The 17,034-nt window shown below is 39.8% G+C and overlaps 1 protein-coding gene across 1 annotated transcript in view; it reads right to left on the bottom strand.

Annotated features, from left to right (window-relative positions):
- Positions 1-388: 388 nt before the first annotated feature.
- Positions 389-17,034, bottom strand: part of LOC137278320 (low-density lipoprotein receptor-related protein 6-like) — a 30,611-nt gene continuing 13,965 nt past the window's right edge. The window contains exons 6-18 of the mRNA XM_067810588.1: positions 16,509-16,621; positions 14,730-14,870; positions 11,550-11,690; positions 9,874-10,119; positions 9,155-9,323; positions 8,129-8,262; positions 6,308-6,467; positions 5,696-5,811; positions 4,710-4,850; positions 2,659-2,799; positions 1,672-1,953; positions 1,489-1,539; positions 389-905 (exon numbers count right to left, since the gene is read on the bottom strand). Of these exons, the coding sequence (XP_067666689.1) occupies positions 868-905; positions 1,489-1,539; positions 1,672-1,953; positions 2,659-2,799; positions 4,710-4,850; positions 5,696-5,811; positions 6,308-6,467; positions 8,129-8,262; positions 9,155-9,323; positions 9,874-10,119; positions 11,550-11,690; positions 14,730-14,870; positions 16,509-16,621 (1,873 nt within the window). The 3' untranslated portion in view covers positions 389-867. The remainder of the gene's footprint in view (positions 906-1,488; positions 1,540-1,671; positions 1,954-2,658; positions 2,800-4,709; positions 4,851-5,695; positions 5,812-6,307; positions 6,468-8,128; positions 8,263-9,154; positions 9,324-9,873; positions 10,120-11,549; positions 11,691-14,729; positions 14,871-16,508; positions 16,622-17,034) is intronic.

Genomic DNA, 17,034 nt, shown 5'->3' with positions numbered 1-17,034 from the left:
ATGTCAAAGATTGTGCAGCTAAAATAAACACATAGGAAGAAACATATCCGTAGAATTAAAAGTAAATGTGCAGTCTTATTGATGTAAGTGTGCATATCATATCAGGTGGTTAGGGCATGAGTACAGTAGGCGATTATTGATAATTTTCATAATCATAATATAAAGTAATAATATATTAGATACTCTCATTCTTTTTAATTTTCATACAGGGGAATGTTACCCGCACCTGTTTTTAGCAAACTTCCAAATGTAACACATTTTTCAAGTTTTTAACTGCGATCCCTTTCCAATTACCGGTATGACCTAAACAACTGCCTTAGTAAATTACAGGTTGTTTAGGCATTTTAAAACCTCGATACATACACATATGTTAAAGGCATAAGCAAGATCGCTACCGTAATGGTGAGCAGGTGCATGGTAAACCAATTTATTTCGTGTAAGTCCGGTGGCTTGTAAAACTTTATACTTAGATGGTATTGAGGGCTTACCCTACCTTTTTAACAACAGTCATATGTAAGTCCGGCGATTTTCTAAAAGGGTATATACGATCCTAGTGAAGATCCTGGCTTAAACTAGTACTGATCTCCAGCAAATCATGCCTTAGCTTGGCCGCAGTTCTGATCATCCATTTATCTACTAATGCAATGAGTGTCTGTAAGAACGAAATTGTTTGAGAAAAAATAAAAATGTGTTCCTCCTTCGTCACTTTTTTTCTATCAAAAATTAAAATAAAGTCCTACTTTGAAAAAAGGATGTGCCCGAGACACATTTAGTTTTTATGTAGCCTAATCATGAAACAATATATTATGTTATTGATGCAGGATATATGTAGAAGGACAGTTTCTGTATGGGTTGAATCAAGGACTCCTAGAAGCTCCTGTACACAGCAACGATGATGACAGCATCTGGAATAGGTTTGAATAGACGTTTACCGGGCTTTACACAAAAGCATGCATGGTGTGTGATACAGACGTACATGAAAGGCATTTTCGCCAACCCGAAGCTGGTGGTTGTACGTTATCGCTTGAACATAGTGTGACAAACTCAATATCAAAGCACCAAAGGAGTCTACAACATACAACCGTAATCCCCTCGAGACGGAATATATGCGTCAGTGAAACTTCCTTCATTTACCGCAGTTTCAAATGTAGTATATTTGTTAATTCCTGTTTGTTTGCCAATATTGCACACAGTGGAAAGAACTGAAGGAAGACATAATCAAAAGAAGAGGACTGGTGAGTCGGTGGGTGAATGTTTTTTTTATGCCGCAGTCGCACATGTTACTAGAGAATAACGTGCATGAACAAAAGAATACACATCCGCACGATTGACGTTGAACATCATCCATCAAACTGGATGATTTCGAGAATTAATTCCATTTAAGTACACAGATGGGGTTTTGTTGTTATTTAGAACATCCGCGTTTCCATAGCATAATACATGTTCATGGATTACATGTTAAGATATATTATTAGTAGAAATCCTTACAAATAGCCACTGATCCTGCCTTGTAACTGCATGCCGAGTCATTTGGAGGCGCTGGGATTAAAAATACAAATTAAATCAAAGGATCAAATAATCATATATTTTAGTTCAAGGTATACTCAACATAAATTGTCAGCTGAACAGACAAATATTAACGTTACATTCGCTTTCCAGTTACAGACTCACCTGCTCTGTCCTGACATTCTTTGCCGCTAAATTCTGACTGACATCCTGTCGGACATGCACCGCTCACAGGGTCACAGATGTCTCCATCTAGACAGTAGCCACACTGCCTGATGCATCCTTCACCATAGGTGCCTTGTAAGCACCTCTGCTTGCAGGTAGAACCTCTCCATCCCGCACTGCATCCAGCAGGACACGCACCTGAACTTGAGGAACATGATCCACCAAACTTACAGTTGCCACATCTGTTCTGGCAGCTACTTCCATACAGTCCCCTTGAGCAGACTGAAATAGATTCACCCGTGAAATATCGATACTCGAAAACATTCTGAATCACAGCGTATGTCATGGACTACAAAGGATAATGTCTTTTGTGTTAATATTGCATCTGGTATAGTATTACATGCTAATATATGTTAGGCGTCATAATAACAGGTGAAATCATATACAGCACATGTAAAGAAAGGTTTCTCAGAAATAATAGCACTAAAAGTGTCACCGTAATGTTTAATGAGTCGACAAACGTGATACATCGTGATATGTGGACAAAATGTTAAAACAGCACTGGCAAACACCAGTAAAGACCACCCCACCATCTCAAATATCTATCTGAAAAAACTGTCTCTAGCTCTTTGGGTTTTTTTTCTGAGACTGTAGGTATGCCCTTCAGATCTACGTCAATGCGAATATATGCAGCTTTTGTGGTCATAGAATGATGAAAATGCCGCATTTATTTGGGCTGAATTTGTGAACAGGGACAGAAAAGAAAGTCTTGAGAAATACGTCAGTTTGAAAGTCCACACGTGTTGTCTCTTTGTACTGTTAGTCTTTACATACCTCTGTCCTGAGACTGTTTGAACAAGGTGAATAAAAGATTGGGCTTATGAAAATGGCGACAGAAACATAAACACCAAGAGTCAAGTTATAGTATCCTATTACAGAATTTTCTGTTACTTCACCCAGTGTTGTTCGTCCTTTCATGTACTGTACCTCGTTCCTTGCACGTGTTCCCCGTCCAACCTGGCTGGCAGCCGCTTGGACAATATCCAGTCTTATGTTGACAAGTTGTCCCTGACTGACAATTACCGCACACCGAAGAGCATTTCATGCCATATGTTCCTCGACTGCATTCTGTGATGAACACCCAAAAGTATACGTTAGTTGACGGACAATATTCGGTCTCCATCAGGAATACACCAATTTGGAAAAATACCTTCAAACTGGATGTAATATAGGATTTTCGAAATTTTTCGTTCATCACTACCAATAGAGGTTCCCTTTCAGATACTAATATAAAGATAACAAAACGTAATGATAAAGGGAGTCCAGTGACAAATGAAACGAAACCAGCATGGGAAAATGATTCCCTGTGTTCCATGCTTTCTCTAGATTATTTCAAATTGTTGCTGAGCAGGAGATGTTCGTTCATGGGTTTGATGAGCGCACAATACCCCTTATCAAGAAAGGAGTCATGACTGATCCTGAAAGCCTCTGCTGTATTACATGTTTGATTACGTAATACCGATTCTTTACAGTCTGTTTGAGAAACGTCATGTCGTCATGCTGCTCTTCCAGTGATATTATGTCTAGAGAGCAAATAGATGATCTTGGCAGAGCCAAAACATACCCCCATGATTTCTCGATGTGTTGCATTGGCAACTAAAATGCAGACGACTGTCTCTCATAAATGGATTAATGAGACGTTTCGTTGTTGTTAACCTGGTTGAGGGACTTCTTCGTTTATTCAAGTCTTCAAGAGTTGCTGGCCCACTCAAATAGAATTGTATTCATGTTGGCTTCAGATGCTATTCTATTCCAATCAGAAAGGGATTATTCTGAATGTATTGGGATTTTTTATTTCGTTTGCGTTTTCAGCGCAGCAGAGAGAAGAGTTATCATTCTGGGCACCCACAACACGGATCCTCAACAGCCCTTACTTAAAGCTTTCACACGAATGACATCAGCATCAAACTCACAAATATTCTTCTTTTGCCAGTTTTTCTTTTATTTCTTTGGGGTAGTTGTTTAAAGCACGAAATCCAGCGTCTTTTGCACACATTTGTTTATCTGATTGTTTATCTAATCTAACCGACTCTTTTACCTGGATTAATTCGGTTGGTCTAAACAGTGTGAAAGGGGATATTCTTTGATGCTGCCCTGGGCCAGCCACTTCCCACTCGGAATGGCGTACAGTTGCAACAATTGCTGTATGTGGCGATTACATTCTCAAATCAAAATGGAACAGGGTGAAATCTGGATTTGACAGCTGGACATGAACTTTCACAGATCCCTGATAAGAGATTAAGTTGCTTACCCTGAGCTATTCATGACTGGCATCGCACCCAATGTAAGAACGTCCAAGGGGAAAATATTATTGTTTTGTAACGTGATAAATGGTATGTGCTGGTATGATTATATACCTTCCGGTATAAACCAAACTGCATCTCCGTTCACAGCTAAATGTAAATATTGCTTTGAAATGTATATGAAACTCAAATCTAAACACATCCCATAATCAGCAAAATTTTATAACATGGGGAATTCAGTGGATAAGGAACAAAGATTGTCATAACTCCCTTCATAAGGATTAATAAGACTCCATTGTTTAGACTCCCAACTCATAAAGCTGAAATACAGCTGCTTCGACTACATAACATACAAACTCGATGCGTCATGAGTCGAAAGAAGCGGGAATAAAACCCATCTAAACGTTTTGTTGTCAGTTAGAAATAGTCTATAGTCCAATGTGGCCTCTAACATTAGCACATTTTGCCACTATACTTAGACTGACTGAGTGCTGTTTAACACCACAGCCTTCAGCAACTCATGCTTGCCATAAAAGGCGACTATGCTTGTCGTAAGAGGCGACTAACGGGATCGGGTGGTCATGCTCGCTGACTTGGTTGACACATGTCATCGGTTTACAATTGAACAGAAACATTAGAACATGGCTTGGAACCATATCACGAGAGCCCATAACCAGGTTCACCTACAGCATTTTTACATAACTACCCCATCATGGAGTGGACATATGCACTTACTTTCAGCGCAGAAGTTCCCAGAATAACCTGTGCCACACCCTGCCAAGCAGAATCCCGTGGTCTTCTCACACAGAAAAGTGCCACCGGCACACTGACCACACACACGTGTACACCCAACGCCGTATCGTCCGCCTGCGCATCCTGCACAGAAAGGTTAGCCATAAGGAGGTACTTTACATCTAATTTGATTTTACCTGTGAAATCTTTGATTTGACACAATGGAATGGGCCAGGTGACAATAGTAATATGTTAAAGTAGTTACAGATGTTGTAATAGACCTTAATACTTTACTCTCCTCATATATTCATCAAATCTGACACATGTCAACGCCATGTCCTCTGTATACCAACAGATCCGCGAATATCCGGGGTAGAATAATTCCTCAGCAACTTATGCTTGCCACAAAAGTCGACTATGCTTGTCGTTAGAGACGCTTAACGGGATCGGGTGGTAAGGTGCGCTCTCTGGGTTGACAAATGTCGTCGGTTCACAAATGCGCAGATCGATGCTTATGCTGTTGATCACTGGATTGTCTGGTCCAGACCCGATTATCTACGGACGTCCGCCGTATAGCTGGAATATTGGTGAGTGCGACGTAAAACTAAACACCCTCACTCACCGTATTCGACCACATATCCACACCATTCCGTCAAGATCTCAAAATATGTAACACCACCACGACATGTTTAGAAAGGTACCATAAACATAATTGTCACTGTATCAACAGTGTTACAGTTAGTTGCTGTATTCTATAATTTACAAGGTTTACAAATCAGAACAAATTAATCAAAAGAAATCCATGTAGTAGTACAAAATTCGATGCATACAAAACACAGTGGCAGCATGCGAACAATAGGTAGTGTTAAAAACATGAACGTTTGGCCATATGGTCAACATACTGTTAGCTTTGGCCTCATTGTATCTCTTTAGTGCATATTGTGTAAATGCGTAGTTTTAGACGTAGGATTACTGAAAGTTTTGTTTACCTGTCTCCACTGAATTTGGAGAAAAGACGTGGATCCCTGTTAACTGGTTGAATGATCCAGAAGAGAGTTGAGCTGTATGCGTATGATCGTCGTTTTCTGGGATCACAAGAATATTCCTGTAAAACGAACATTAATATTCAATGGAACATGTGTACCTGATGAACCTCTTAGTGTCAGTTATCAGCTTATCCTTTCACAAATATATAAATGGTTGTTGGGTTTGGCCGCTATCAGCAATATTCCAGCGATATGGGGGGTGGGTAGTAAATAATCAAATCTGGACCAAACAATCCAGTGATAAACAGCAGGGGCATCGATCTACGCAGTTGGGATACGATGACGTGTCAACTAAATCAGCGAGTCTGACCACCCGCCTTTAATTACAAACCCGGAACATCACTGGTAATGAATGAACGATTAGGGTTTTTAACACTGATCTTCAAACAGTAATTATTGGTTCATGCAGGGAAGATCAAACATACCCTCATCAACGAAGAAATTCATAAACTGCCATGGCTTAACTTAATTTGATTGATGTTCCTGACATGTCATGCATGTATATTCGCTCCGTATGCCCTGTACTGAGACAAGTATCAAAATATGCTATCAAACCTGTTAGTTCTATCAACAACGTAGAGGAAGCCATTGAAGACCGCTAGGTCCATAAAGTGAGGCTTGTTCACAATGTCCGTGTAATGTGTTTTCCTTTGTGTGCCATCCTTCATGATAGAGTACACGTTCCCGTTGTATTCGCACCAGTACAGACGTCCGGCTGCACATGACAAAATCATGCATTTTGTATACGAGGAAAATATTTCACGAACAAAAACTGACACAGATGTATTTACTGAGTACGTTTAGTTTTACGCTTCACTGAGCAATATTCCAGTCATATGGCGGCGGTCTGTAAATAACCGAGTCTGGATCAGACAATCCAGTGATCCACAACATAAGCATCGATCTGCCCAAATGGGAAACGATGACATAAGTCAGCCAAGTCAACGAGCTTGACAACCCGATCCCGTTAGTCGCAACTTACGACAGGCATGGTCACCTTTTATAGCAAGCATACTAGGCTGCTGAAGGTTTATTCTACCCCGGACCTTCACGGGTCGACACAGATGTATAACTTACACAGATATAAGTTATGGTCATATATAAATATATAAATAATTACAAGAATATACAAACTAACAAATGGAATGGAATTGATCAGTTATCTTTGGGATAAATGAAAACTCAAATACATCTATGTTATATTCATTCTACAACGCATTTAAGAGAAGTGTTACCTTGTATTTTCAAAAAGTACATATATAAAGATCTGTCAAGTTGAATTACATAAAGCATTTCCGGGACTATTGTGGGCTACTGTGTAAAACATGATGGTTCTCTAAGCAGGCTTTCGTAACTTTACATCCTGTAGTAACTCTATAGTTTACCACTGACTTACAAACACCGTAGCGGTATGAACGTTTTGTGGATCATCCTAGCTATTCTCGAAACGTTCGTAGCCCTACGAACTTCTTAAGCCTATTCGTAACATATCGGCAACGATCGAAGTTAAGATTTCTTAGGGCTACGAACGTTTCGAGAATAAGGTGCCTGGGCCTTGAGACCGGTTAGTCAATACAAAAATGACAGTTTCTTCGGGGTAGATTATAATATCATACACTTAAATGGACGTATTGTCAATGATGATATAAGTAAGTATAATCTATGTGTTCAATGTGGCTCCAACAGCGCGTGTGTTCCATGACTTACAAAAAGGCGCAAGAAATGATTTCCTTCGTAGGAAACCATTTGCAGTCATAAAAAACAATGAAATAATTACCTGCGATGAATATGTACCTCTGTAACCATCACCGAATTATAATGATCACTTAAACGGTGAGAAGTCTACTTGAAGAGTAGTTTATGTCATATGCTCATGAATCTATACTTAAACAAGTATATAAAATTTCTTATGTATCTAGGGGCGGTGGGGTCGCTTAATGGTTAAAGCTGTCGCTCGTATGCCGAAGACCCGGGTTCGATTCCCCACGTGAGTACAATGTGTGAAGCTCATTTTCTGGTACCCCCCGCCGTGACGTTGCTGGAATATTCATAAAAGCGGTGTAAAACTAAACTCACTCACTTACTACATATTTATTTTAATTTATGTTTTGCAGATTCAATCCTATATGTTGAGTTGAACTGATTATTAGAAACTGTCGGCTGGTCTCTTCTAATTATTATAAGAAAATTAAAACCACTTGTAAAACATCACTGAAACTGATTACATGGGTAATGAAAATACCTTTATATATTCTCTAACATGTCCTATACCATTTTCAAATGCACTAACTATTATCATGTTTCTTTGCGTTGTAATAATGGGGAGTTGGTGTAGTTACACTGACATTATGTTATGAAACCAAATCCTCAACTCACTTTGCTCGTTGATGGTAACCCCCATTGGTGCATAAATGGCGTTAACGACATGTGATACGACAGTCCTTCTTCCACTTCCATCATAGTTGCAAGTATTGATTGTGTCACTTGAGTGATCAACCCAGTACAGCTTCCTGAAATGTCAATGTACGGCCACCTGCAGCACTATATATCAGCGTCAAAATAGATCAGTTTCGTGAAGATCAACGGCAAAATAGATCCGACCCGTTAACTAAACCCACTCACTCAGTCGTAAAGAATTGACATTCACACGAAACTGTTCGAATTACTAATCCAAAACGTTACGAAAACCGTCACTGCCATAGTGCTGTCACGAACGTTAATTCGCTGTGAACTGTAAGAACTCAGACATAATCATAATAGAAACTGATGGCGTGTGGTCCTTTGCATAGAAATTAGGCCACAATCTGGAGAAGCTGAGCACCGATGCCCGCGGACAGTGCTCGGATGGGTGCCCGGTAGCTAGACGCCTTGCAGTTTCTTGGACTTCAGCCCTGCCCCAGAACGAAGCACATATGATACATTTGGTCTCACCTTATGCAAGTGGGTTTGTTCAAAATTGCCTTTTCAAATGAAAGTCAATATTTTTTAAAATGTTTTGATTGTGACCTCCATGTCAGAGACAGTTGCTAAAAATCCAGTCACTACGTAACTTGTAACACCGCGGTATGTAATACAAACTTACAAGTTAAAGCAGTATGACAATTAAAAAAAGCGCTAGTACAATCTGCGGCACTGGTTAACACAACATCAAATCATTTCTATTTATGTTGGGAAAAAATGTTCTTGTCATTCTAAATATGTAAATTCGTGTTGCTGAGATATTGTAAAGATGAAATACATGCAAGAAACATTTAGTTTAGTTATGCTTAAGTTCATACCTCTGATACGTATTATTCACTGTTCAAGGTTTCCGGGATTGATGTGTATATTTACAACCTGCAAAGACAATATGTTGTGATTGACAAGCTGTAACCATTGCCGATTAATACTAAATGTTCTTACCTGTCGTGTTTGTCTGCTATGATGCCTTTGGGATAGATAACATTTGAACTCGCAATCGTTGTTCTTGCAAACCCATTCAGATTGATGCTGACGATGACCTTATTTCCTCTGTCCGTGTAGAAGATCTTGCCGGCATCACCATCAACAGTGAGGCCTTCCGGGTAAGAAACTGAAATGTAAATAGCGTGAAACGATCATGCCACACGTTTGGATCCGAAATACTCGGAATGTGAAAGATCCTTCGAGGACCCCATCGGTCCAGATCTTTGCAGAAGGGAAAACAACTTGCCTGTTTGCTTATCTTATCAGAGGAAAGGCCATAAGCGCCTTGACCTCTTACACAATGGACAGGAAAGTGATCTGTGCGGGAATGTAAAGTATTTATGAATCCATGGCTAGCAAGAGCACAAAAAGTAACTGTGTGACTTTGCTTTGTCACCTTAGAAGTATTTCAGTAACGTCATGGTGTCTCATATGGGGGAAAAGGCCAAAGTGATTTAAGTCCAAAATGATGAAAATCTTCTGCGTTTACTACTTTGGTAAACCGCAATCCTGACAAATGTAATTAGACTGATAGTAATCGGCTTTGAAGACACTAAACACTTCAGCTCATTTTACAATAAAACTTTCTTCCTTAATAATGAATTCACTTTGAAGACACTAAACACTTCAGCTCGTTTTACGATAAAACTTTCTTCCTTAACAATGAATTCACTCACTGTTGTTTAGCTTTGCTATGAGAATATTATTTCTAGCAGTGAGTTCAGCACTCCGGATTTCCTCTCTGCTGATATCCGTCCAGTAGATTCGTTTGGTGACTTTGTCATAGTCAATGGCTGAAGGGGTGGTGATAGAAGTAAGAGGGTGTTTTGTGAGCTTGTCGCCATACAGATCCCATCTGTATACAGATCCTGGGGTAAGTAGCGTGTGGCGTTGAGTCAGTAAGATCACAACTTCAGGGGGACCTGAAAACACAACGAAAACAGAATGGTGCATTACACAAACATAAACGAAAGCCCAGTCATCAACATTTCGGATCCATTAAGCTTTCAACTATTTCTACAGTATTATAGAGCGACGGTTGGGTAGCCTAGTTCGCCCGTTCCGCCGGAGATCCGGGTTCCCTAAATATGTGCAATGAGTAACATCCATTTCTAATGTCACGCGCCATGGTATTGCTGGAAGATTCCCCAAAGGGGCCCCCTTATTCACCACTCTGTCATGACTTCTATCCTCCTATCGTTGCGTATAAAGCTACTATTTAACCGACAGTGGGACCTGTTCCTCAAAGTGATCGTAGCATTAAGATGATCATAACTCCTATACTTTAACATTAACTTACGACTGTCGTATCGCTACGATCGCTTTGAGGAACCATCACCTGGTCTGTTTGGTTGTGTTGTTTCTCTGTACTTTGAATTAAATGCATTCAATAAATTGACCTATCAAACATCATTCTTAGGTGCCTTTAGAAGTCCTTTCGTTTCCCGTGTTTCCAAATGTTATGCAGATATTTATGAAAGTCAGTTCTGGTGTTTCTTTATTTTTCTTTATCATGGTATTTTGCTCTTAAGGAGAGTCATTGCAGAAAATGCTCCAAGTATGACTTGTACATATTCAGGTAGATGGAACTACAAATGAGATTATTGTCTGTGTTCGGTCTAGTTTCATACTAGTGGACCAATGTGGCAGGCTTGAAAAGAGAACTTTCTGAAAAGTTGAAATTGGTTGACAATTTTAAATGTACTTTCTGTAACAAAGCGATAAAAATTTGTCATATATACTGGGAAGGTGAGGAAACAAAAAAAAATGGAATGAACTTCAGTTATGGATTAATCAAAACATACAGGAACTACGACTGACAAAATTTCAAGTTTGGTTTGTTACCTACTACTTTATCACACGATACTTACTACTTAAAAATATATCCGCCCTGAAAAAATAATACTTAACTTAGAAAACTTCATAAAGATTTTAAAAAATGTGTTCACGGTGGAAACATTTATATGGTCTCCTCTATTCCCACTATTTGATTTAGAATGACCAATATTAACTGCTGAACTGCCATGTGCGATATACCTACATATATATTTAATTTTTCAGCATTGCATACTCACATATTATTACATGTATCAATATCCTCGAACCTTGCATTGATGGGAACAATGAAAAAATGTGAGGCCACATACTCTCGTCTTAAAATGTATCAAGATGTGGATAACTGTATCGATGCACGGAATATCTGCCTGGGGTCGAAGCATCAAAGGAAAAGAACATCAGCCATGTCCTCACAGTGGCTGTTACGCGTGGCATTGAACGGATACAAGTGTGTACTTCGTGGCATTGAATCCTGCATGGACTCACATAACGTGTAGTTTATGGAGCTTGGGTTTACCTCCATCCTGACACTTGTTCCCTGTCCAACTCGTTTGGCAGCCGTTTGGACAGTGTCCAGTCACATGATGACACGTGGTCCCTGTTTGACAATGACCGCACCTCTCAGAGCATTTGCTGCCATATGTTCCTTGACCGCATTCTGTGATTTCAAAACAGAAACGTACATTTTTAACTTTTCCTATATGTCTTTGGACCAGGGTATTACCAGGAGCTATCACAACTACCCAATTTCAATGCATATTTCTCACACTCGAATGTCCCGGAAGGATACATTTTTCATCATGTGTCCATTTGTGAGTAATTCAACCCGGAAAAGTTGCATATTTGTCTGACAAACGTGTGTATTTTCATAAACATATGGACAGTAGATAGCAAAGTTGAGAGCTTCTGCATCCTTTCCTTGACTGGATATAAGCTGTCCCTTTGTTCCCATTGAGACAATGACTAAAGGTGCTGTGTAGTACACAGTGGAGCAGGTGGTTGATCTTGCCTTCATCGTTGAAGAAAGCTTTAACTTCAAGGCCAAGACAAAAGGTGGTCGTGTCAGGAAAGGGTGTCAGTCATCACAAGCAATAGACCTATACTTATAACGGTTACTGCTCGTAATCTTGGAATATTCATTCACGAAAGAAAGCCCCCAAACAAGATAAGGAAACAAAACAGATAAGGGTAACTACCTTTTGCGGTTTAAAAGCATAGTCTGTGCGCAAAAAAAGAACAGTAAAAAAATGGCTATATCTTGGAACATTAATTGAATACTGTATGCATCACAGAAATTAGGCTAACAAGTAAGGATGCTGTAACCATCAAGGAAATGCTACCAGCAGGACATAATGAATGTCAACAGGAATGGTCACATTGGAGGAGAAGATGCCATGCATAATGAAATCACTTGAAGTGAAATCAGCACCACATCTGTGGACTTCGAGTGAAAAGTCAAACACAAACCATGACCCTTATCCGTTTCTACAGGCATAGAGGTCGAAGAAGCATGCATGTCTCAATGACTTTACATCCATGTCTTTAGAGCTTCTTGAACGTATGTTATGTATCACCGACAGTGTGTTCTTGCTTTTAACTGTAGACTTCAGTGTTCACTTTGAGGATGCTAACAAGTTCTGTGATTACATTGCATATGCTGGCCTTTACAACACATGAGCGTTCCCATACAGAAAAATGGACATACAATCGACCTTGCCAACGTTACTGTCAAAGATCCTATTATCTGGCCATCGTTTCGTCTGTACGATTGCCTAAACCGAATCATTTTCGTAAATAAGTAACTTGTTAAGTGTCAAAATGTGGCTCTTTTCAAAGCAGTCATAGCTGCTTCAGACTTAGGAAGCTGAATCCCGAAAATGACCGAAACATACAGCCAGCCAGCTGAAATTATAGACAAAGAATATCCAAAGAAGCTGTACAAGATCATTAAAAGCATGCTGATGACATCAGATGGTGACATTTCAGTATTCTTCAATGATCGAACAGATCCGCCTTGATACAGATTATTCTCAGGTCCACCATGAACCACGTTATCTCTATGTTTTCAGCTCATTGAATTCAGTGTCACTCCAACTTGTTTCAGAAGAGGAGTTGTCAAAGATCATACTGAAGTCTACTATCGGAACTGAAGTTCATAAGTAAACATTTGTAGGAAACAGACATATATTCACTCTGCACAACAAAACGTTCCACAGTAGCGAGACTGCCCCGTTGCATATTCGGAACGAGAGACTGTCATCCATGGACAAGTAGGAGGTTGTCGTGCTTATTCTTTTGGACCTCTCAGTCGCTTTTGAATCAACCGATCGCAACATCCTCCTACAGTGGCTGAGAGTCCCACTTGGTACCACAGGTACAGTTCTTATGTGGTTATAGTCATATTTGCATCTTTGGTCTCAGTGTGCAACAGCCGTGAAATCTACATCTAAACCAAGACCCTTCTCATGGCGTCACCCAAGGATCGGTCTTGATCAGCCTTGGGCCTACTGTTCTTCACCATGTACACAATTCCTCTTAGAGATATCTTCACAAGTTCCGGAATATATTTCAGTGGCAACGTTGATGACACACAGAACCATATTGCTGTCTGACCAAAACTCATTACCACTGAACTTGACAGACGAGAAAAATGCATTTATGAAGTTTGCAACTGGATGAAAATTATCTTTCTCAAATTGAACGAGGGAAAAACTGAAGTTCTTCTTGTTGGATCCCAGCAGCAGCTACAGAAGATACACGATTCTATAAACGCATGCAGATGTGGAGATACACCAGTAGTATAATGCAAACAAGTACGGAATCTGGGTGTTATTTCTGACTCCAATATGACAATGAAGAATCCAGTAGCAGCGGTTTACAAAACAGGTCATTCCACCTCCATCAGATTGGAAAACTCCGCAGATACCTTTCTCAAGATGCATATAAAATGCTGAATCACTTATTATCTCAAAACTAGATTACTCTAATTACCTGATATATATATCATATTCTCAACACTCCTTCATAAACTGCAACTCTTCCAAAATATTTCTGCCAGGATCATTACAAGGGCATATCGTATCCGTTATTAGACAACTCAATTGGCTATGAGTTCCTAGCAGAATAAAGATTCCGTATTTTCAGGACTCTGCTCCTTCTCATCTCACCACCCTGGTTCGGCCTCACAAGCCGGACACTACATTCCCAAAGACAAGGATCCTCTCCAAAAGTCTCACTGTAATACAGCTCTGGGTGAACCCAGTTTCATATGCGCAGCAGCATCCATGGGGAATGATGTTCCATATCACATTTATTATCAAACAGAAAAAAAATTCTTCAAAATTGCCTACGACTGATAAAACAGCGTGTATACAGTGTAAATATTGTGTAGATATTGTGAATATGTGAAAGCGCCGTTGAATAGTCAACCTGGGACCTTCAGCGCTATTCAAAATGACTAGACTACATTAGATATGATAATGTGAAAAGCATGGATAAACAAAGCCACAACTGGTTATTGTATTATATTGAAATATCTATTTTCAACACTTCCACATATGTCAGTATAGATATACATCCATCTTACTTGTAAGAACTTTTTAGTTTTTAGTCCATCAACTGAACATGTGTGATCATTATTTATAATCATCCACGCACCCCCTACAGCAACTGACAATGTGTTAAGCTTTATATTTACCATCAGTACAGAAGTTCCCAGTATACCCTGGGTCACACCCTGCCAAACAAGATCCCGTGGTCTTCTCACACAGCGTCATGCCACCAGCACATCTACCACACACGCTGGTACATCCAGCACCATATCGTCCATCAGCACAATCTGGAAAGGAATACAACATATGAGAACACATATCACAGAACAACTGTACATTCAGAATGCACTCACTCACCATTCCATGATATGCATTCATCATGAAATAACAATGCATTCACCGTACCATCACGGTGCATTTATCACACTATCATCAATTTATCACCATCCATTCATAATATCATCACCATACAGTTACCAGTTAATGACCACACCGTCACCATTCATTCATCATCCATTCACCATATCATCACGTATTTACTGCAATATCACCGCATCATCGCTATGCATTCATCCTACCATGGCCATTCATTCGCCATATCATCACCACCCATTCAACATATAGTGATAATTCATTCACCAAAATTTGCCATTCCACGACCATGCAATACCACCATAATACCAAAACTATACACGTGACATCACACCAAGATCGTCTGCATCCTCAAAGCATCGCTGCAAACCTACCAGAACCATATCACCGCTAACTAAACTAAACTAAATGTCATCTCAATGTCAACTCCACACCATACTGCTATCATGCACATACCTACACCATACCACACCACCCCAACGCCACAACTATTAACATACCATCACCATACTGCAAAAATAGACATACCAAGATCAGAGTGCTACCAAACTAAATGCTGCTATAAGACACATGTCAACACCATACTGCTACTAAACACATACTTCTACCAAACAAATACCAACACAACACTGCTACCAAAGACACTGCAACACAACACTGCTACCAAATACACACCAACGCAATACTGATACCATTGCCAAAGACACACCAACATAACAGTGTTGCCAAATACATACTAACACAATACTGATACCAAACACATACCAACACCATACTACAAACTAACACAATACAAAACCAACACAACGCCACGAAACACATGCCAACACCATACTGCTGCCAAGCTCATACCATCACGAAACTGTCACCATGGACATACGAACGCCATAGGCTTGTAATCTCCAAACAATGTCATCATACACTTGGCAACCACATAACATCGCCCTACCAACATCACACAACCACCATACACATAACACCACCATACCATCACCATCCCAACATCATGCACGGGTGTCCAAAACGTTTGTGGTCGGACCATGAAATACTGCAAGTGTGACAAAGTATTTCTTATATATTTCACATCAGGCTGTTCCTTCTTTTGCTCCTCAAATCGTCTCTTTGCTCCTCTAATCGTAACAAATACTTAACTGCGTCAGTATTTTAATGACAGTTATTAAACAACATTTATGCCTTTATGACATAAAGTCAGAGTTTGTCTGATTATAGTCAGCGTTTCATTGAGTATTTGGGGTGGTTGGGTAGCCTAGTGGTTATAGCGTTCGCTCGTCACACCGAAGACCCGCGTTCGATTCCTCATATGGGTACAATGTGTGAAGCCCATTTCTGGTGTCCCCAGCCGTGATATTGCTTGAATATTGCTAAAGCTGCGTAAAACTAAACTCACTCACGTACTCACTCATTAAGTATTTGATGTATATTATTTTCGATTGCAAGTCATCGGCCCGTTTTTCAGTCAATCGGACTGTAGTTTAGTAGTTTCCTGTCGCAATCCCCCCTCACACATAGGAGGAAATAGTAAGTTGTGTTACCTGTCTCCACTGAATTTGGAGAAAAGACGTGGATCCCTGTTATTTGGTTGAATGATCCAGAATAAAGTAAACCTGTTTGTGTATGGTCCTTTTCGGGTATCACAAGGATCTTCCTGTAAAAACAATTACTATTAGAATGTGTATGTCTGGTAATGGGCGTTTACGGCACCATACATTACTGCATAGTTCAACCTAACCTCATAGCGTCAGTTGTCAGCGAACCGTCATCACTATTTCATGTTTTTGAACTATAGATGGATGGATGGCCAAATGGGCGTGTTGACGGTGTGTGGTTGAGTGAGTGTTTGAGTGAGTGGTTGAATGATTGTTTGAGTGAGTGATTAGTTTAGTGAGTGGTTGAGTGGGTGAGGGTATAGTTGACTGAGTATCAAATATAAAATATAAACGATACACCACACTGCAAAAGAAAACAATCAAGCAATACCCTTGGCAATGTACAAATACACAAATTGCCATGGCTTGTCTTGTGGTACCTCATTTATCAAATAATCAAAGAAATGACTTT

This window comes from Haliotis asinina, chromosome 3 (assembly GCF_037392515.1).
Source record: "Haliotis asinina isolate JCU_RB_2024 chromosome 3, JCU_Hal_asi_v2, whole genome shotgun sequence".
Classification (NCBI taxonomy): Eukaryota; Metazoa; Mollusca; class Gastropoda; order Lepetellida; family Haliotidae; genus Haliotis; species Haliotis asinina.
This window is presented reverse-complemented; position numbering and strand designations above follow the sequence as displayed.